The sequence below is a fragment of the Herpailurus yagouaroundi genome, unplaced genomic scaffold, assembly GCF_014898765.1.
Source record: "Herpailurus yagouaroundi ecotype Mexico unplaced genomic scaffold, PumYag 186, whole genome shotgun sequence".
Lineage (NCBI taxonomy): Eukaryota > Metazoa > Chordata > Mammalia > Carnivora > Felidae > Herpailurus > Herpailurus yagouaroundi.
Window position 1 is genome coordinate 47,477,456 of NW_024412417.1, and position 20,314 is coordinate 47,497,769.

A 20,314-nucleotide genomic window follows, 5' to 3' on the forward strand; every position below is an offset into this window, starting at 1 on the left:
ATTCCCCTCCAGGACCCGGTCCCCCACCACCAGCCAGCCCACTCCTGGGACCAGGTTCCCCCCCGCTCCACCACCAGCGCACTTCTGGGACCCGGTACCCATCCCAATCAGCCCATTTCTGGGACCCGGTGCCCCCTCCCCCTGACAAGCCAGCCCACTCCCGGGACCCCGGCCGGCCTAGGAAGGCTCAGGCAGGACTGCTCCGGTCCGTGTGCCTGCTTTGCCCGCCCTGGTTCCGTGAGAACAGTGTCTGCTCTCGTCTCGGCCTTTGCATTTCACTTGCAGTCAGCTGCCCGGGGGCCCCCTTGGGCGCGCCCTCAAACGTGCCGAGTGGGGAGTCCCGTTTGCGGCCGCCACCGCCTCCGAAGCCGCCAGTAACGCCACGTTAGTGCCTCTCCTCGCCAGTGCCCCCGCCCCCGGCTCTGCTCTCTGAGTCACATTTTGTTTGTTTTAAGCTTTTTCTGTCACCTCTGTCACCTCTGCCATCCACTCTGGGGATCCTCCCCACCCGGCCCTTCGCCAGGCTCCCCTCCTCCGTGTGGCCAGGGACGGGATGGGGCCGGGTCAGCGTCGGAACACTGTGCACCGGCCTGCCATCGACGTGTGGCTGTGCCGGGGTCTGGGTTGTGCGCTGAGTGTTGTAAGCGCATGTGTGCGTGAGTGGATGGGTGCGGGGGGTGGGGGAGTGTCCCGTGAGCGAGCACGGGGGAGTGTGCGGGGCACTCCTGGCCGTGGGGGGACCCGGGTTCAGGTCGGGACGGATCCGTTGAGGCAGAAACCGAGTTGGGAGGCCTAGGCAGGGATGAGGCTCCGGGAATACACGCTGTTTGCTTCACGCGCCAGTCTCTTCCGGGTGGAGGGTGCCATCCTGGGCCTGTCACAAGAGCCCTGGGGGACATTCCCTGCTAGGTCACGCAGCAGGTTCCGGTCAGTGGCCCGGCCCACCCTGAGCCCAGGCTCCGCATCAGGGGCATCTGACCTTCCGAAGGGTCAGGCGGTACCACTGCCCGCGGGTCTCCCCGCCAGCCCCTCTCCTGCCCACCGATCGCACCCGGGCCCGCACGGGCTCCTCCTCGCGGCCCCGGCAGAACTCGGGGCTGCGGGGATGCCACTAAGGCAGGGTCCCCAAGCCCGGGCCATCTGCCAGCCACCTCGGGCCGTAGATGTCAGGGCTCCGGCCCGAGGGAAGATGGCTCACAGCAGGATGAGACTGCCCCTCTGCCCGCCCCGGGGGCTCTGCCCTGCCTTCCTGCTCCGAAGGTGGCCAGAGAGGGTCCGCTTTGGGAGGGAGGAGAGAGACTAGGGAGCCCTGCCGGCCACGGTGGAGACGCAGAGGGTCAGAGCCGGAAGGGAAGAGGACAGCCGGGCCGTGTGTGCACAGTCCTGCAGGGCCTGCCTTTTCAGGTTGTGCCCCTCGTGCAGGCAGAGCACCCCTCGTGGGCACGGGCACCGCGGCTGGGGGCCTCAGCACCCGGGGGTGGAGGGGGGCCGGGGATCGGCAGGTCCCCCACCCTGGGAGGGGAGGGGAGGCGGGTCCGTGAGGTCTAGGTCTGAAGCCCGCGCGGTGGTCAGGAGAGAAGCGTGGGGGCTTCGGGGTGATTCCTGGCTCAGGCTCGAGCCACTGGGCGGCTGGCCGGGGGGCTGTCCCGGAGAAGAAATGGGGCTGCGGCTGGGGCTGGCGTGGGGACCTGAGTCCTGGAGCAGGGAGGGGGAGGAGGGGGAGGGAAAAGGAGGAGGAAGAAGACAGGGAGGAGACAGGCCTGTCCTCTGTGCAGGCCACCCAGACGGGCCTGGAGAGGGGAGGACGATGGCTCGGGCAGGGCCCGTGGCAGGCTCCCCACCGCGGGGCAGAGAGGGTGCACCTCTGGGGAGGGCTCCTGCCCCCGCCCGGTGAGCAAGGTCCAGCCCGGACCCCAGGTCCTCCCAGCCTCTCTCCCAACAGCCCCCGTGCCCCCGGCTGCTTCCTGGTGGCCCTGACCCCTGCCTGAGGGTCCTCGTGCCCCTCACCCCCGCGGCCCCTGCACCTCTCTTGCTCCACCTGCGTCTGCCTCATCCTTTTGATGAAGGTGTCCTATAAGGAGGGGAGCAGGTGGCCCGGACCCCAGCCCCCACTCCTGGTGGGAATGACCATGGCCCCAAGGCTCCTTGGAGCTCCTGCAAGGCAGTCACCTGCCCATGGGGGCAGAGCCCCGGAAGTTGTAACACCGGTGAGGGTGGGGTCAGGCACAATTCGCAGACACGGATGCGAGCCAGCCCCACTGCTGGTGCCCTCACGACAGGCCCCGAGGCTACGAAACAGTGACTGCGCCGTTCGGAAGATGCGACAGGCTCCGAGCGGCCACAGCGTGGCCCATAGTGGTACCAGGAGGTGCCAGGCTGCAGAGGGCGGTGCCGCCGTGGGGGGCTCCTGGGGGCACCAGCGGAGCGGGGCCTGCCGAGACGATGAGGTGCCTGTGGGTCTCTGTTCTCGTCTCTGTCCCCACCCCCACCCCTGTCTGGCCCTGTCTGTCTGTCATCTCCTGGAGTAGTTCTCTCGTCCTCTTTCTCTCTGTCCAGAGCTCAGAGGCCTGGCCAAACACCGCCCCACAATGGCCACCCTGTAGCCCCCCAGCTCCTGCCTCCAGTGCACCTCCCCTCCTGTGGCCTCCCGGACAGTTAGGAACCCGGGTCTTCCAGAGAGTTCCTCTCTCACCACTGCCCAGGGCGGGGGGCCGCGCCCCCCCCGCAGACCACCCTCCCGAGTCTCTGGGAGCCCTTGGACTCCGGGCGGGTTGCCGGGCAGAACTCTGCTCCCCAGGAGGGCCCGGGCCTCCTCAAGGACCAGGACCGGAGCGGGTGGAGAGCCCCGGGAGAGGGGCGCCAAGCAGGGCCCCCCAGGAATGCGCCCCCCGGCGGGAGGGCGGCCGGGGCAGCCCTGACGCGGCCCCCCCGCTGCGCTGTCCGCAGGGCGTCGCTGTGGAGCTCCTGCGTGGTGCTGCCGCTGCTGGCGCTGACCTGGATGTCGGCCGTGCTCGCCGTCACCGACCGCCGCTCCGCCCTCTTCCAGATCCTGTTCGCTGTCTTCGACTCGCTGGAGGGTTTCGTCATAGTGATGGTGCACTGCATCCTGCGCCGAGAGGTGCGCGGCCTGCGGGAAGGGCAGGGGGGTGCGGGGGCGCGGCTTCGGGACCCCCCCCCCCCTCGCTCCATAAGGCGGGGATGCGCGGCACAGCTGGGGCGGCCGAGGGCCATCGTCTGCGTAAGGCCCCCTCCTGGAAGCGCCCCTGCGCCCCTCGCCGGCTCAGACCGGAGAGGTCCTGTCCTCCTGGCCTCGGTGGGACCGAGAGCCACCGGAAACGTCAGCAGCTTTCAGCGACGGCAGAGACTCCTGGCCCGGTGTCTCTGGGCCTCTCCAGAGGGAGCAGGAGGAGGCTTTCACCAAACTCTCCCGACGGCCACCTGCCCGGTGGCCACAGCTCTGGTGACGCGCTCTCGCGTCGGGAAGGCGGACACGTGGAGAACATGCGTCCGGACGTGGGCGGAAGAGGTGCCCCCGTGAGGCCAGAGGAGGCCGGGATGTCCACAGAGGCTGAAGGGGCCGGAGCGGGTGGGCAGACACACAGAATTACCTCCCCTTCCTAGAACCTCCTAGAAAGATGGCAAAGCGATTTTAAAGCACAGATTGCAAAGAAAGCGGGAGAAGGGCTTCGCAGTGAAGCCTGGGAGTTCGGGGAGAAGGACGGGGGTCAGGAACTCAGCCTGCCTGAGGAAGCCGGGTCTACAGCTGGCGATGGGGCAGGCCCGGCGCACTGAGGCCAGAGAGCTTCCAGAAGTGGCGCTGCAGGGGCCCCGGATGCCCAGGGAAGGTCTGCGGTGGATGGCTGGTTGTCCGCTTAGGTAGCAGCCTGGACGCCCCCGCCCCGGGCTGGCAGCACAGCCCCCACCCCACCTCCCCCACATGCAGCTCCACCGCCCCGGGTGGGGGCTCTGGGGCCCTGGTCTGGGGGCGCCCTGGCGAGACGGGGGTGCGTAAACCTGTGTGCTGGCCCTTGGTCACCCTGACAGCTGGGGCCCCCAGCCTCAGACCGCCTGGGGGAGAGGTGAGCACCCCCCTCCAGGGGCTCCGACCACAGGGAAAGACCGATGACAAAGACCCGAAGCTTCTGATGTTGGAACAGCCCTGTTGGCAAGCCACGACCACAGTCTCCACCACACGTCCACGTCTGGCCGGTCCCGCGTGTCCACTCTGCAATCCTGAGGACCCGAGGGGAGCCTGTGCCGGACAAGTCTCGGATCCAGGCAGCCGTGGGCCCCAGAGACAGCCCAGGAAGAAGCCGTTCCACAGCCCCGAGGCGACGTCCTCAGAGAGAGCGCTCGCGCCCCCAGCCTGGCAGCCACGCGTGCCCGGCTCTGGCGTGACCGATCCGTGCTAGCAATTCTCACTGCTCGTTACTCCATCTTCTGTGGATGGGGCGGCTCAAGGCCAGCACAGGGGTGGTCGCCTCGGTGGGGTGTGCGCACATGTCACTGACCGGGCTCTAAGCTCACGCCCTTGGCCCTCAGCTGCCCGGCTTCTGTGAAACAAGAACAGCAGGCTACCCAAAAAGAACAGAAAGGGAGCTTGTGGGAATTCAAAGCATGAGAACAGAAGCGGAGAAGCTCAGTGACCGGATAAAACGGAGCCTGTGTCCTGCAAAGGAGAGAAGGTAGAAACTGGAAAACAGAAGGTGCGTTCTGCAGGCCCACCTGACCCAAAGAGGAGGTTCTCCAGGGACCCGGCACAGGCTGCCAGGTGGAGAGCAGGGATGTCTGCCTCAGGGGCCTGCTCTGGGGGACAGTCAGGCACCCCTGAAGACACATGATTTCCTAGGATGGTTGGACTTCCCCACAAGCTCTCTGTGACCTCCTGGGTCCCACCTGCAGGGCCCATGCTACAGGGACCCTGCCACCAGGGGAAAGTCGGGCCTCTGTGGGGAGGGCATGGAACATTTGGCAGGTGGATGAGCAACGTGGTCGTGAGTCTCCTGAGGGCAGCAGGGGGATGAGGCTGGCCGGATGGCCTACCTGGAGGAGGGGCCGCGAGGCCCTCCGGGAGAACATCTGCTCTCTGTGCCAGTGTCTCCTGGCCCGTGGCCTGCCTGCGCTGGGCGCACAGTAGGTGCTTAGAGATGTCTGCCACGTGGCTCAGTGAGTCACAAGGATGGAAGAAGGTGCACCTGCCAGGGGAGGCCCAGGCAGTGGCCCTGAGGCCGGCGAGACCCCAGCACCACCGCCGACCAGCCGTGGAGCATCGGGCGCCCTGGGCTCAGCACCTGGAGTGAGTGGGGGCGGGTCCGCGGGTCTGTGCTGGGTCTGGGAGCCAGGAGCCCCAGCCTCAGCGCCCCCTCCTCCCAGAGCTGCCCACCTCACTCCAGGTACCTCCTCCAGGAAGCCCTCTGCGCTTTCACCGTTCCCGTGCCTTCACCTACTCCCTTTGCGCATCATGGCCCCACAGCGTCCGCTCCCCGAGGGGGGCTCTGCTGGCTGCTGCCCCAGCCGCGGGTGAAGGTGCGGCCTTTGCTCCTCACGCTCACGGACCAGCACCTCCCTGCAGAAGCAGGTCTCCTCTAGCGTTCTGTGCCGGCTGCCTGGGTGGCCTCTGGCCCAGAGCCGCCATCCCCGCCCTTCTGAAGAGTCCATGGCCATAATGGGTGAGATCCCCTTCAGTGGAGCGTGCTGTTAGTGACGCAGCTTGGGACCCGCCGCCACCACAGACGCGCTGTCCCAGGGCCCTCGTGGAGCCCGGGCGGAGCGCCTCCAGGGCAGTGGGGTCAGCGGAGGCTGTGGTCACTCGGCACAGGGTGTGGACTCCAGGCCCCTCCTCAGCCTGACGGCCGGATCTCACGGACACACTCCGGCCCGGAGGGCTGCAGCGCGTCCTCAGCAGGCCTGGAACTCTCTGAGTTTGGAATTTCCATGCCCCAAAGGGCACGGAGAGAATCTCAGAGACGGGAAGGGAGGCAGGGCCCCGGCACGCAGGCCGCCCTCACGGAGGGGCCGCCCCGCGGTCCTTGCCCTTGACTTCCCGCCACCCTGCCGGGCGAGCGGTCTAGGGCTGCCGCTGACCGCTCTGCTCTCTCTCGCCAGGTCCAGGACGCCGTGAAGTGTCGCGTGGTGGACCGCCAGGAGGAGGGCAACGGGGACTCGGGGGGCTCCTTCCAGAACGGCCATGCCCAGCTCATGGTAGGGCTCAGCGCGCGGTGCCCCCGGCGGTGTCTCCTCGCCCTGCTCGGAGCTGCTCTAGGCTCCAGCGGCCCCTGAGGAAGAGCTCCGAGCCCAGTCCAACACTGGGGAGACTGGGGCTCACCAAGGTGAAATCCCTGGTCCGGGGTCTGGGGACGGGCAGGGCCCAGATGACGCGTCTGGGCGAGGCTGCCACCGGCCCGTGCCCACCCCCGGTGCCACAGTGCCCTCGCCTCCGCTGCGGCGCCCCCATCTCTGCACCTCCCGTGCCCCCTTCGTTGTTCTCCAGCTCAGCCGGGGTGGGACGTTGGCTCACTCAGCCTCCGTGGGGCGGACCAGCCCTGACCTGTCCACTCACCCTCCACCCCACGTGGCCTTGTCCCCAGCCGGGTCCACTCAGGCCCTCCGGCATCACACGTGCCGTTCGGGTCCAGGTACTGCCCACCCCGCCTGCCCACCTCGCGGGTGTCTGCTGAGACATCACCTCCAGGGAGCCCTCCCTGACCCCCGCCCCCACCTGTGCCATCAGGCCTCCTCCCGTTCAGGTCCTGGCAGCGCCCTGGGTGAATTCTCCAGGCTGTCACTCGCCGCCTGCTGCCTGCTGGGTGCCCCCCCGGTATGCAGTGAGCCTGGCAGCCGGGAGCTGCTCACTCAGTCCTCGGGCGCCGAGCCACCTCGTGGCGGCTGCGAGGCTCGCAGCCGGGACCTCAGCAGATGCCAGCGGCCGGCACCGGGAGGAGGCTTGTACCCTCATGGTCGTGGGCAGGGGCCCCCGATACCGCTCCGGGCCCCACTTCTCCCCTCAGATTCTGTAGTCTTCCCACCGACCCGACCTCTGGTTTGCAGAGAAGGAGCCTCCAGGTTTGGGATTAGGACCCAGCCCTACGGCCCCTGGAGAAGGCCACGCCACAGCCTGGGGTGGCCCGAGCCGGGTTTCCCAGTCCACCGAGCTCCTGGGCTGGGGTGGGGCAGGTGTCGCAGCGGGGATCTCAGCCACCGCTCAGGGGACAGCTGGCCTCACCCTGGCACCGGACATCTGTGCCTGAACCCGTTCCACCTATCTGGTCGGCTGGCCTCTTGTTTCCTCACCCCCGGGGGCTGTGGGGAGGACCACGCAGATGACGGGGGCGGAGCCCCCCACGCCCTGCACATCAGCAGGCGGCGGCCCCGGGGGCTCTGGCGTGACACCCTTTGCGTGCCCTGCCCCCCGGAAGGGACATGAGGCCCTGGCAGAGGTTCTGGTCTTTGTGCTGGAGTCCCAGGGGCCGGGGGCCGGGGGAGACAGAGCCGGGGGGGACAGGAGCACGACTGAGCTGCAGTGGGACCGGCCTTCCCAGCTCATCCACAAACGTCCTGGCAGGCGCGCGCACGCACGCACGCGCACACGCGCGCACGCACACGGAGTACGCAGGGGCGGGGCCGCCCGCCGGGGGTTCTCTGAGCCCGGAGCCCCCCGGCCGTGACCTTGTAGCCCTCCTGGCGCTCCGTGGCGGGCACACGCGTGCGCACACGCACACCCCTCGAGGTGCGGCTCCCGCTCGGCCCGGGGCCTCACCCCGCCCCGCCTGTGTCTTGCAGACCGACTTCGAGAAGGACGTGGATCTGGCCTGTAGATCAGGTGAGCGCCTGCCAGGTGAGAGCGACAGGTGGCCCTCGCCCGGGCTACTTGCTTCTTTTTCTTTTCTCTGTGTGTGCGTCTGTCTGTCCATCCGTCTGCCCTCATCCCACCGCTGCCCGCCACAGCCCGTGCCGTGAGGTTGGGTCACATCCGCCCAGATGGAGGGGCCACTGCCCGGAAGCCTGGTCTGTACAGGCAGACACGGGCCTTCCTCCGGGGCCTGGCCCGCCCCAACCTTGGTGGCACAGCCAGTTTTGCGCCTCCCCACCCACTGCCCTGAGGCTGCAGCAGGCAGGGCCTGTGGGTCGAGGGCAGAAGAAACTGCCAGAAAGCTGTCCGGGAGCTTGGGCTCACCAGGCTGATGCGTGCTGGCGGGATTCTTAGCACTGGAGCGAACCCCTGGGGCCCGCTGCCCTGGGCCTGGCCCTGTCCTCTCCCCGCCGAGCCCCTGAACAAGAAGCCCTGTGCCCCCCGCCTCCGCCACCTCCGACACTTCTGGTCTTCGGTCTCCGCTCTCTCTGTAGGGGCGGGGAGGCTGCACCAGCTGTGAGACACTGGAGCCACCCCGCTTCCACCTGTCACCCACCTCGTCACCCGCCCCTGCCTGCGTCCCTCCAGGGCCCGCGTTCTGTGTTGTCCTCGCGTCTTCATCTTCCATCCAGCCATGGCGGAGGGTTGGCCGAGCCTTCTGGGGGGACATCAGTGGGAGCAGGAGGAAAGCAGGGCGGAGGAGCCAACCCTGGGCCCTAGAGTAATGCTGAGTTTCCTGGAAGCAAGGGGAAAAGGGGAATCAGCTGCCCAATGAAAGGAAACCGCTTTAACGTCGTCGTTTTGAGAGCCGGGTCCCGGCAGTGACAGGCAATGCCGTTCAGAGCGGTGGACCAGCCGGTCGCACTGCCTTGGTCTGTCAGATACTTTTGAGGAGCGTCTTCTCCAGAGATAGCCATGGGGGCGGGGGTCGAGACAGCCCCAGATTGGGAGTGTCAGCTGCTGCCCGGTGGCCCCCGGGAGAGCTTCCTGGAGGAGGTGACCTCTGGTTGGGCTGAGTGGGAACTGGACAGAATGGTCTTTCACTTCCCACCTTGGTCTCGTGTAGTCTAGGCAGCCTCCCTGAGAGGTGACCCCAAGACTTGAGGGCTTTTGGAGGCTCGGGCCCAGCCCCCTTTGGGTGGTACTGGCCTCCGAGGCCCCCACTTCTTCCTCATCGGTAAGATGGCACAGCCTGGCCCGTGATCTCTCAGGCAGCTAGCGACTGGAAGCATGGCGGAGGGCGGCGGGGGGGGGGGGGGGGGGGGGGGGCACAAAAACACGGGGGGGGGGGGGCCCGGGGGGTGGGGGGCTGGGGGCCTAGAAGGAGTCTGGATTTGGAGCCGAGCACACAGGGGCCCCGCAGCCAGATTTCTGCAGGAGAGGTGCCCAGCTCTGTCCGGGCGATGGCCCGCTGTGAGGTGGACGGGGCTATCTCTGCAGGGGGGACCCCGGAGGGGCACAGGTTTGGCGGGCGAGACGGCAGGTCCCCTGTTGGTCGACCTGGAGCGGGGGACGGTTGCAGACATGGGCGCAGGGGGTCGGCGTATGGAGGCCGGAGAAGAGAAGGGGCCAGAACAGAAGGAAGCTCTGCCAGAGAGGAGGGAGAGTACCGGGGACTGGCGGGTGACCGTCCGCTCGGAGGGCGGGTGCCGGTGGGGTGGCACAGGAAGCCACTGACAGGAGCTGTGAGCGTTTGGGGGCTGGACGAAGGTGTGGCTGGGTGCCCGCCAGCCAGCAGGGAAAGCGCTCCCGCGTTCACAGCGGGCTTCCCGTGGACGGGCCCCGCGTGGGCCTGGCCGCTTTGGGGTCTCCATGGGCCAGTGAGGCTGGATTGACGGGTAAGAGCAAGGCAGGTGGTGGGCCAGCTGGAGCCCGGGTCGGAGGTCGCGGTGGCCCGCCCCCACCCACTGCAGCCACACAGAAGCGGGCTAGGCATACAGGGCCCCGCGCCGCAGGAGCGATGAGGAGTGTGTCCCTGAACTTCCGAGAAGTGCAGGCTGGCTCCAGGGCCGACAGGGGCCCGCTCAGCTGCTGGGAGGGGCGGCCATTTGTCCTCTTGTCTGCGGGAGCAGACAGGAGCACCCCGTGTTCCAGCCTGCTTGAAAACGCCAAGGACTCCCAGCTGCAGCAGCACCAAACACAAGTCAGGGGCGCGCCGGGTCGAGACCGTCCGAGGCATCCCCGAGGCCGCGCTGACCCCCTCACCTGTCCCCACAGTGCTGAACAAGGACATCGCAGCCTGCCGCACGGCCACGATCACGGGCACGCTCAAGCGGCCGTCGCTGCCCGAGGAGGAGAAGCTGAAGCTGGCCCATGCCAAGGCGCCCCCCGCCAACTTCAACAGCCTGCCGGCCAACGTGTCCAAACTGCACCTGCACGGCTCGCCCCGCTGCCCGGGCGGCCCCCTGCCCGACTTCCCCAACCACTCACTGACCCTCAAGAAGGACAGGGCGCCCAAGTCCTCCTTTGCCGGGGACGGGGACATCTTCAAGAAGCTGGACTCGGAGCTGAGCCGGGCCCAGGAGAAGGCCCTGGACACCAGCTATGTAATCCTGCCAACGGCCACAGCCACGCTGCGGCCCAAGCCCCAGGAGGAGCCCAAGCACAGCATCCACATCGATCAGATGCCCCAGACCCGCCTCATCCACCTCAACATGGCACCTGACACGGGCCTCCCCGCCCGCAGCCCACCCTCCCGCCAGCCCCCAGGGGGTGGGCCCCCGGAGGCACCCCCTGCCCAGCCCCCACCGCCCCCGCCCCCACCACCCCCGCCACCCACCCTGGAGCCAGCGCCCCCCAGCCTGGGGGAGCCCGGGGAGCCCGCTGCCCACCCAGGGCCCAGCTCGGGGACCGGGACCAGGAACGAGAATGTCTCCACCTTGTCCGTGAGCTCCCTGGAGGTGAGGGCCGCCCAAGGGGCCCGGGGGGGGGGGGGGGCGGGGCAGGGGTGCTGTGGGCGCTGCTGGTTTGGGCTGCAGCCAGCGTTAGGTAGGCCAGGCCTGGGAAGGCCGGAGGCCGGCATCCTGGCCTCACTCCTGCCGGAAGGGGTCCCCTGGCAAGAGTGGGGACAGGCCTACGCCGGAGAGCTGGTTCCTGGCAGGGCCTGCCCTCACCCTGTTCTCTGGCCACGCTGCCCCTGGCCCTGCTGGGCCCTGGTGACGGGGGGCTGTGCCATTGCAGTGGGGCCCACCCAGCTGGACTTGGGCTGGCTGCAGTCTAGTCCATTCTGTGGTCGGGCGGTCACGGCAGCAAGTCCCTCCTTAGGTCAGCCTGAAGCCTGGAAGTGACCACACTCAGCCTGTCCGGCATGGGGCTCGGAGTGCGTTGGGGGGAGCATTGCCTAGCACCCCCAGGGACCCCCCCGCCCTCCCCAGGCCACTCCCCCACCTCCTGGCTCACTGCCTCTGGTTAAGCAGCCCCAGGCCCCGGTTCCCTGTGGTCCCCCAGCCGTGCCACCCGCCCTGCGTCCAGTTCTCGTCTCCTCGTCACTGGCCAGTGCCGGAGGACAATCTAAGACGGTGAAGAAAGGCAGGGGCAGAGAATGTGGAGGCATTGCCCTGCTCTTCCGTCTGGCCTTGGTGTGCCCACAGTCTCCTCCAGGACCCCTGCCCTCTGCATCACCCTTGTCCTCTGTCTCTCGAAGCGGGAGATGGCCCTGGGGACGGTCTGGGACAGAACGTGATGAAAAGCATCTGCAGGCTTACCCCCATTCTGGAGCTGCAATACCGGAGCCCCAGGCGGTCGTGTGACTGTCACTGCTGTCTGGGGCCTCGGGCTTCTATTCCCCTTGGCTCAGCGGGCGCCCCCTCTGCCCACCCTCTTCCGCCAGAGCCCTCGGGCTGGGCCCCCGCTGTCCCCGGGGGAAAGGGCGGGGCCTACAAGCGGCCTGGGCGCTGCCAACTATAGGGCAGTCAGAGGCATGTTCCCCAGCTTGGTGGAGAACCCGAGTAGCCATGGGGTGAGGGGGTCCCCAGTCTCCCCCTGTCTCAGGCGAGGAGAGGCCTGGACTTGTGGTCTGGGAGGTTTGGGGCGACTGCTTGCAAATGCGCACAACCCCCTTCTCCCCACAGCGGCGGAAGTCGCGGTATGCAGAACTGGACTTTGAGGTGGGTCCCACCTCCTGGTGTCCCCTTCCCCAAACACCCGGAGCCGGAGGTGCTCAGAGCCCCGGGGGCGGGGGGCGGGGGGGGGGGGGGGGGGCGGGGGCCGGCCGGCGGGCGCCCCCCCGGGGGCGGGGGGGGGGGGGGGGGGAGGACCCCGGCCAGGCAGGGCGGCTCCTTTCCAGGCTCAGGATGCCCGGCCCCTCCCGCCCCGCAGAAAATCATGCACACCCGGAAGCGGCACCAGGACATGTTCCAGGACCTGAACCGGAAGCTGCAGCACGCGGAGAAGGACAAGGAGGTGCTGGGCCCAGAAAGCAAGGTCTGGGGGACGGGGCGGGGCCTTGGGGCTGCCGGCGGGGTGGTGGGGCGGGGCTCTGGGCGGGGCCCTGGGGCGGGGCCGGCAGAGGGAGAGCCCTTGGTTGAAGTCCCTACGCGCTCCTTCCCCTCGCTTCAACTTTTCCCGAAGACTGGCCCGACGCAGCGCTCGCCAGAGCCCCGCACACCGGCCTTCCCGGGGACCCGCCCCACGCCCAGCCCCGTCCGGAGGGGTGCACGGGGCGGTGCACGGGGGGTCTGGCTTCTGCCAAGGAAGGCAACAGCCAAGGGAGGGGTGCCGGGCAGGCGGGGTCCCCACGGCGGCCGGCGGGAAGCGCTCCGCTCCCGCTCGGCCCCGGGAGGGGGGGGGGGGCCTGCAGCCCGCATCTCCGCCCGCTCAGGTCCCTTCCTCTCTGTTTGGTTCCCGTGTGCGTTCTCTCCTCCCCTCCTCCGCTCCTGCCCCGTGGCCTCCCTCTCGGCCCCTGCCCCCCTCCCCGCCCGCCGGCCAGCAGCCGGAAAAGCAGCAGACACCGAACAAGCGGCCCTGGGAGAGCCTTCGGAAGGCCCACGGGACGCCCGCGTGGGTGAAGAAGGAGCTGGAGCCGCTGCCGCCCTCACCGCTGGAGCTGCGGAGCGTCGAGTGGGAGAAGTCGGGCGCCACGATCCCGCTGGTGGGCCAGGACATCATCGACCTCCAGACCGAGGTCTGAGCGGGTGGGCGGCGGCCACGCACCGGGCCCCGAGGAGGAACACCCTGCTCCGCCCGCTCCCGCCGCAGGACGGGCACAGACACGCTCCCGGGCTGCGGGCCAGGCCCGCGCCCCGGCCTCAGGGCGCTCGGACGGCGGCCGGGCGGAGGCCCGCGGCGCTGGGACCAGAGCCAGAGGGGACAGGAGGCCCCGGCGGCCCCGGGTGGGCACAGGGCTCCAGAGGCCGGAAGGTGCCTCAGACTCTGCCCTCCTCGAGCCCGGCGCCGGCGGGCAGGCGGGCGGGCGGCCGCGGACAGTGGCGGGGCGGGTGCGGCCAGCATCCCCAGGACACCTGCCTGAGCTGCCGCGGCAGAGGACCAGCCTGCTTGGCCCAGCTGGCCTGGCACCATTTTTTAGACACCCCTACCCCTCGGGAAGCAGCCAGCCCCCCCCCCACCTTTCCAGGGCCCGGGGCCCCTCCCCAGACCCAGGTGGAGAGCCCTCTCTCCCACCTGTGCTGACCCCAGGGGCAGGACTAGAAGCCCACTCCGGGAAGAAGCAGGGGTGGGGAATCTATTTTTTCTCTCCTTTTCTTTTCTTCAATAAAAAGAATTAAAAACCCACATCCCCTCTGTGTGGGCCTTCTCTGTGCGGCACGAGCCCCGAGGCCGCCTTGGTCCCTCCATCCGGGTCAGAAGGGTGGGGCAGGCCTGGTGGGCACCTGGCCTCCACTCCCGCCTCGTACCCTGCCTGGGTGTCAGGAGCTCACCGTGTGTGGGCGTCGGTCCCCAGGCCAGCAGTCACGTGGTCCCCGGGGATGCCGTGAAGGAACCGAGGGGGACCCTCGGATGCTGGGCTCCCTTGCTCCCCTGCCCGCAGACTTTTAGACCCACGGGGCTTGGCGTGTGACTTCCCTGCGCCCTGAGTCATGGCTGGAGGGACAATCCAAGACTGCAAAGAAATGCAGGGGCAGAGGATGTGGTGGGGGGGGGGGGGAGGAGGAAGGCCCCTCCCGCCTGGCCTTGGTGTGTCCACTGTCTCCTCCAGGACCCCTGCCCTCTGCATCACCTGTGTCCCCCGAACCTTCCCCTTTGTCCTGGGGCAGGTGTGAGGAACAAATGTGGACACACCCAGAGCCGTGCCCCCTTCTCCATCCTGCCCCGCCCTCTGCCACCCCCCACCTAGGCCCAGGGCACACAGCTTGAGAAGCTTGTCTCTCCAGGGGAAATGCGGGGTCCTGCCTCTCCTCTGTATTTCCAGCAGGGGGCAGCCTGCGCCTCCACTGGGAGCCAGGCTGGCAGGTGCGAGGCTGGGAGGGGCCATGAGCCAGGCTCTCCCCACCAGGCTGCGCTTCCCACCCTGGGGGCAGACCCCCAGACCCCGCTGGACCCCGGGAGGCGGCAGACAGTGACCACTGGCCCAAACAAGGGGTGTGCAAGTGGTCTGTTTGCGGGTCCCAGCGCCCCGGATTATGGCCCCCCAAACGCATCATTCAAGATGAAAAAATGCCAAACCCCCCGAAAAGTGGGGGAGCTGCTGGCACGGGTCTCACGGCGCCCCACCCACCACTTGTCACGACCCCCTAGGGTCACGGCCACAAGTGACTGAGGAGGGAGAGGGACCGGTGGTGACCAGGCATGGCTGTGAGGGGCTGGGGAATGCGTGGCCACAAGCGCCCTGGCACGGGCCCGCACGTCCGCGGGAACCAGCCTCTCAGCCACGGTCTGGACACTTCAAAAAGCCAACTCTTGTGGGTGCGATGTGGCAGCCAAACCTCCCCCGCTGAGGCTTAAGGTTGGTTCGAACACTGGGTGCGCCCAGGCTCTCCCGACACAGAGAAGCCTCCAACTCCGAGCGCATCTGGCCTGGGGCGGGGGGCGGTTCGGACGAGGGCGGCCACTGGCTGCCTTCCTCATCCATCCTTCCCCAGAAGGAAGCCGGAGCACCCCCAGGAAGGGGGTCCTGGTGCAGAAAGCCCTGAGCCCCCCGCCACGCTCCTGGGGGACGGCGCACAGAGCACAGGGTTTACCACTGCCTTCGTGGTGTGACCCGGGCAGGGTCCGGCCGGTGACCTGCCCTCCCCTGTGCTGCTCGCTTGTGCAACAGAAAAGCTGGGAGAAACAGCAAAGCAAGATGGACCCAAGCCACACGCTCCCTGCATGCGATGGCAGTAACCCGGGGGCTCAGGGTCAGCGGACCCAGGTCCCCCGTCCCGGCTCCCTCCAAGAAGGCTGTGTCCTTCCAGGAGAAGACCCGTTCCCTGTTCTGCCCCGGGCCCCACGTTCACGGCTGTTCCGTGCTGCACGGCCACCTGGCACAGTGACTGGTCGCAGAAATGGCTGTCCTCTCTCCAGGCCTCGGTGCAGGAAGCCCGCCGGGGATGTGCCCCCCCCCCCCCAGACTCATGGAAACCCCTGGGCCTTGCGTGGGTCCGCCTCCGTCCCCTTCCGTGGGGGGCCTGCCGCAGCTGCTGCGCTCTTGCCTCAGGGACCGGGGAGGGGTCCGCGTGCCAGGTAGTGAGCCCAGGTCTCCCAGCCCTCATCCCTGGCAGGCCACCCAGTGGCAGCCGGGAGGCTCCCCGTGCTGTTCCCACGGCCAGAAGCACTCCTTTCCAGAGGTGATCGGGCCACCAGAGAGATGTTTCCTTCACTGTCCGGGCGCCTCTGTCCAAGTGCCACCCCGCCACAGGCGCTCGGAGAATGCCTCCGCTGCCCCCTTTTGCCTGCAGTGCATCGTGGCCTAGGGGTGGCGCCCAGGATGGCGGTGGTCACCCTCAGGGGCGGGAGCACGTGCGGCCAGAGCTCCTCTGGCGGTGCTGGCGGTGGCTCTGACGGTGGCGATGATCCGTGTGGCTGGTGGTAGTGCTGGGGGGGGGGGGGGGCATCTGGCAGATGGAGGCACAGAAGGGTAGGAAGGAGGCTCCCCGAGGACAAAGACCAGAGCCTGAGTCCCCCGGGGGGAAGGGGGGTAGGGCAAACTGGAGGCAGCCTCCTCCAGGCCACACACTCCTAACACCCAGGTCCTCCTCACCCGATGTCCTCCTGTCACCAAGGCCAGCAGGGCCGGGCCGAGCCCGGAGGGAAGCCCAAGCAGTCCCTGCTCGCCCGGTGGAGACGCCCTGCCCCTGGGCAGGGGGAGACCCTCCCTGGAAAAGCCTTCACAACCGCCCCCGGGCCCAGCCCCCAGCTGGCCCCCACCAGCAGCGAGCCCCCCACTATCTGGAAGGCCCTCTTCCAGGCCAGCCTCCCACTGCCATGCCGGCCGCCGCGCAACACCTTCCGGCCCCTCCTGGCCTCAGCCAAGATGAAGGGCCCGCCTCCAGGCTCCCGTCACCTCCCCTGGCCCCGCACCTGACACCGGCTTTTGCCTCCACAGAGGAGCAAATCCACGGTGGGCCTCATGCCCCAGGACTGTTCCAGAACCTTCCACCAGCGGGGAGTGCCCTTCCTGGGCCTGCTCCACCCACCCCCAGTTCCTCCTGGAGCCTCCAGGCTATGTCTGGGGAACACGGGACCTGTGTGGCTCCCCTGGGGTGACAAGGCAGCTGGTGTCCCACCTCAAAAGTCCAGAAACCGCCACCCACCCCTGGTGGCCATCCTACTGCCCTGGGAGGTTACCGGCAGCCCTTTCTGACAGATGTAAAATCTGGGGTCCCTTGCTACCGCCCCCCCCCCAGACCCCTGCAGGTGTCTGGGCTCATCCTGAGGAGTGTCCGCCCCCTGGGGAGGACGCCGAGGCCCTGGACGGAAGGGCTGGCACACCGGTCAGGGCCGGGAGGGGTCACACGGGCCTCTGCCTGTGTCACCAGTGTGCCCACTACTGCCAGTGACCAAGGGAGTTCTCAGACCTCCTGTGGAGTGGGGGTCCCCGCCTGGTGCACCTCTCCGCACGGGGGTGTCCCACGGTCCTGGCCAGGTCTGCTCAGAACGGTCCACAGAGGGGCCCAAAGGTGGGCCGGCTAGGGGCAGAAGGCCTTGACCTTGGACGAGCCCCGCCCCTCTGGGCCTCGGTTTCCCCTCTGGCACTGTGGCAGCAGGATCGGGTGACAGATCCCTTCCAAGGCCAGCAGTCTGTGGCCCTGTAACCTCTTGAGGCGGGGAGCAGCGGGCTCCCCAAGTACTTCTCTTAGGGCCTAAAAATAACCAGGAGGGGAAGGGTGTCTCTGAATAGCTCGGGAATGTGCCAGTCACTCCGGCGGAACCACCTCCAAATAAGGATCTGGCAGAGCCGGAAGCCCTGAGACAGTCACTGCTCACGTCAGCCTCCCAGCTGTGCTGCTCCAGAATTTTCCCTCCCACCGCAGCCAGCCCTCAGCCCGGGGCCCCAGGGGTCTCCCCCCAGAGCGGTCAGGGCACGGGGCAGGGGTCCTGGGGGGCCCCTGTAGAGCACAGCTCCTTGGACAAAGAGTACTGGGGTGTGAGCAGTTACAATCACGGAATCGAAGATCTGCTCATCCAGAAACTTCCCTTTACGTGCGTGGGATCTTAGGACAATCACATTCAGACCCCTCCCCCAAATCTCCGAAGACGGAAGTGCAGGGCCCCCTGAGGAAGGTAGGGTGGGTGGGCTGTCGGCCGGCTCTCCCCTTGGCGTCCCAGCCAGCGGGTACCCCGACTGGAGACGGTGGCGGGGGGCGGCCTAGAGCCCTGCTTGGGCCAGTTGCAGGGCGCAGGCGTCCCCAGCCGTCCCAGGAAGGCAGAGGAGGTGTTGTTGGACTCAATATGGCTCTCTGGGAACACCATATGGATCCTGCCCAGGAAGGGGAGTCGGGAGGAGGCAGGAGGCAGCACCCCCACCAGCGGCACCCCTCTCTCTCTCCATCACGGGGAGCTCCTTGGGAGGCAGCGGTGGGTGCAGTGGCCTGGTTCTGGGACACTTCGGCTGCCTGTGACCTCAGGGGGCCTGTCCCCTCGCTGGTGTGCCTCCTTCACCAGCCTGTGCCCCACCTGTCCTCTCCTGTCCTTTCCAGGCTCAGGGTTCCCGGATCCTCAGAGGGGAGGCAGCTGACAGGCTCCAGCCCGGTCCCTCTAAAAGGGACTTAACCTCCCGGATGGATGGGGGGGGAGGGGAGAGCGGCGAGGGGGGCCAGGACAGGAAAGAGGGGGGATGGAGTTGTGGTGGACGAGAGGAGGGGACACGGCCCGGTGACGGTGCCCTGAGAGCCAGAGCAGGGACACCATCCCCCAAGGCTTCTGGCGGTGGGGAGGAGGGTGGGGAGCTAGGCTGAGCCTGGAGGTCATCGGGGTGGGAGGTGGGCACCCGGGGAGGCAGACAGACCCCAGGCTGGAGGCTGCAGACGGCTTGAGAGCCGGGCAGGGGCCTCTCTGCTGGGGAGGGACACTCTGCTCTCAGGCCCTACCCCTGGGGAATCCCAGGGGCCACAATGGACTCTGGCCTCCCCCGGAACACCAACAAGTCACTAGGGGGCAGGTGTGGCCAGGGTCACACGGCTGAGGCCTGCACCGCTGCCTGGGTCGCACTGGAAGCTCCCCCCCCCCCCACCATCCTGGCCCCCGAAGTCTCTGCCCATGGCTGCCATGTCCTCTCCTGGCCTCACCTTCTGGAGCCGCCCGCCCCCACCCCACCCGTGGCTCCCTGTCTCCCTAGAGCCACCATGGGTCTTGCCTCAGGTTTTGGTGTGGGGGTCCGGTCCCCCCTCCCTCTGGCACGCACATGAGATCTTGTCCTCTGACAGCGGGGAGGGCCGCTGGGGAAGGAGCCCCCCAGGACCACGCTGGGGAGGGTGTGCAGGCCACTTTCACCCACGCCCGGGGATATGGCAAGGTGTGTGTGTGTGGGGGGGGGGTGGGCAGTGGAGTAAGCCAAGTGGGCAGGATAGGGAGAGGGGACGGTGAAGGCCAGGCCGAGGGCCAGGCTGAGGAACGGAAGCATACCGCCAGGGCAGGGAGCTGCCGGGCTGCAGGGGCGGCAGGAGAGGGGGCTCCTGCCAGAGGCTCACAGAGCAGGTGGACCTCAGGGAGGACCAGGGCATCACAGAACGACGAGTCAAGCTGCTGGCAGCGGGGAAGGGCAGACCCCCTGGGGCAGGGGCTACTATTCTCATCCCCCCTGGCAGAAGAGCAACCGGAGGCACAGAGAGGGTGAGCGCCTTGCCCAAGGCTGCAGAGGCGCGTCCGTGGGGAGCTCTGAAACCAGGAGCTCAGGCTACGGTCGCTGTGCGCCTAAGCGAGGTCACACTGGCCCCCTAGGTTTGTGAGAGCGGAGGATCGTCAGGAAGAAAAGGAGTCACTTCCGTTGCATAACTTAAAGCAAATCAAGACGTGACGCCCACGTACTCGTCGCCGTGGCCTGGCCTACTTTAAAGCGCCTACTGGGCTGCACACCTGCCAAGCCCTGATGCTGTCTCGGGCAGGAGGGCGACGTGCCCTTCTCTCTGCACCCATCTACCCCTGCCTTCCCCCGGGAACGCCGGGCAGAGACACCCGCCCCTCCCCCACCGTGAGACTCCCGCCCCGCCCCCTGTCCCTCCCTCCCACCCTCAGGGCCCCTTACACCAGGGACTCCCTCTCACCACACGCCTCCACGGCTCCCCTAATTAGGCCTTCTCACTGCATTTAATTACACAACCATTCAGGCTTTCTACTTCTTGAGTCACTTCTAGGACGCCATATATTTTTAGAGATCCGTCCGTTTCAACTTAAGTCTCCAAATGTATTGGAATGAAATCGCTCCTAATAGTCTCATCGCCTTTTTTGGTTTCTAATGTGTCTGTAGCTGGGTCCCCTTTTCATCTGGCCTTTGTTTGAATCGTGCCTTCTCCTCTCTTTTGCGTGCCGTCTTATCGGCTGTTGCAAAGAACAAATGTTTAGCTCTGTGGGCCTGCTGTATTCATTTTCTTTCATTAATTCCTGCTCTTTATCTCCTTTCTTCTCGGGTTCACTATGAACAAAAATAACTAATTCCTTAAGCTGGATGCTTATCACATCAAACTTTTAGCTTTCCATATGCATCTGATGTAAGCCTTTAGGCTACAAATTTCCCTCAAGGTGTTGCTTTAGCTCTACCTTTTTCCATTATCGTTGTTTTAATGGTTACTTTCTTTGATATTTCATGTGCTTTAAAGTCCTGAATCATGGAAATTTTTAAATCTGCTTTTTTGTGATTTCCATTTTAATTATAATGCTGTCATAGGAGCACAGGAGCTATGCTAGCTATAATGCCAGCGTACGAGCTAGTCCGTAGGAGACCTGCTTTGTCGCATAGCAGGTACCAATTAAAAAAAAAAAAAAAAAACTCCCTGTGTATTTTCTAACTGCTAAGCACACAATAGTTAATATGGTTGTAAAGTGAAAAGCCTGTGAGTCTCAGTGCTCGTCTTCCATGCAGCCAATGGTTTT

At 66.9% G+C, this 20,314-nt stretch overlaps 1 protein-coding gene across 1 annotated transcript in view; it reads left to right on the forward strand.

The window, feature by feature from the left end:
- Window positions 1-13,581, forward strand: part of ADGRB1 (adhesion G protein-coupled receptor B1) — a 70,313-nt gene extending 56,732 nt beyond the window's left edge. Inside the window, exons 25-31 of the mRNA XM_040494624.1 lie at window positions 2,947-3,118; window positions 6,106-6,201; window positions 7,780-7,819; window positions 10,067-10,749; window positions 11,920-11,955; window positions 12,167-12,271; window positions 12,780-13,581. Of these exons, the coding sequence (XP_040350558.1) occupies window positions 2,947-3,118; window positions 6,106-6,201; window positions 7,780-7,819; window positions 10,067-10,749; window positions 11,920-11,955; window positions 12,167-12,271; window positions 12,780-12,977 (1,330 nt within the window). The 3' untranslated portion in view covers window positions 12,978-13,581. The remainder of the gene's footprint in view (window positions 1-2,946; window positions 3,119-6,105; window positions 6,202-7,779; window positions 7,820-10,066; window positions 10,750-11,919; window positions 11,956-12,166; window positions 12,272-12,779) is intronic.
- The last annotated feature ends 6,733 nt before the right edge of the window (window positions 13,582-20,314 follow it).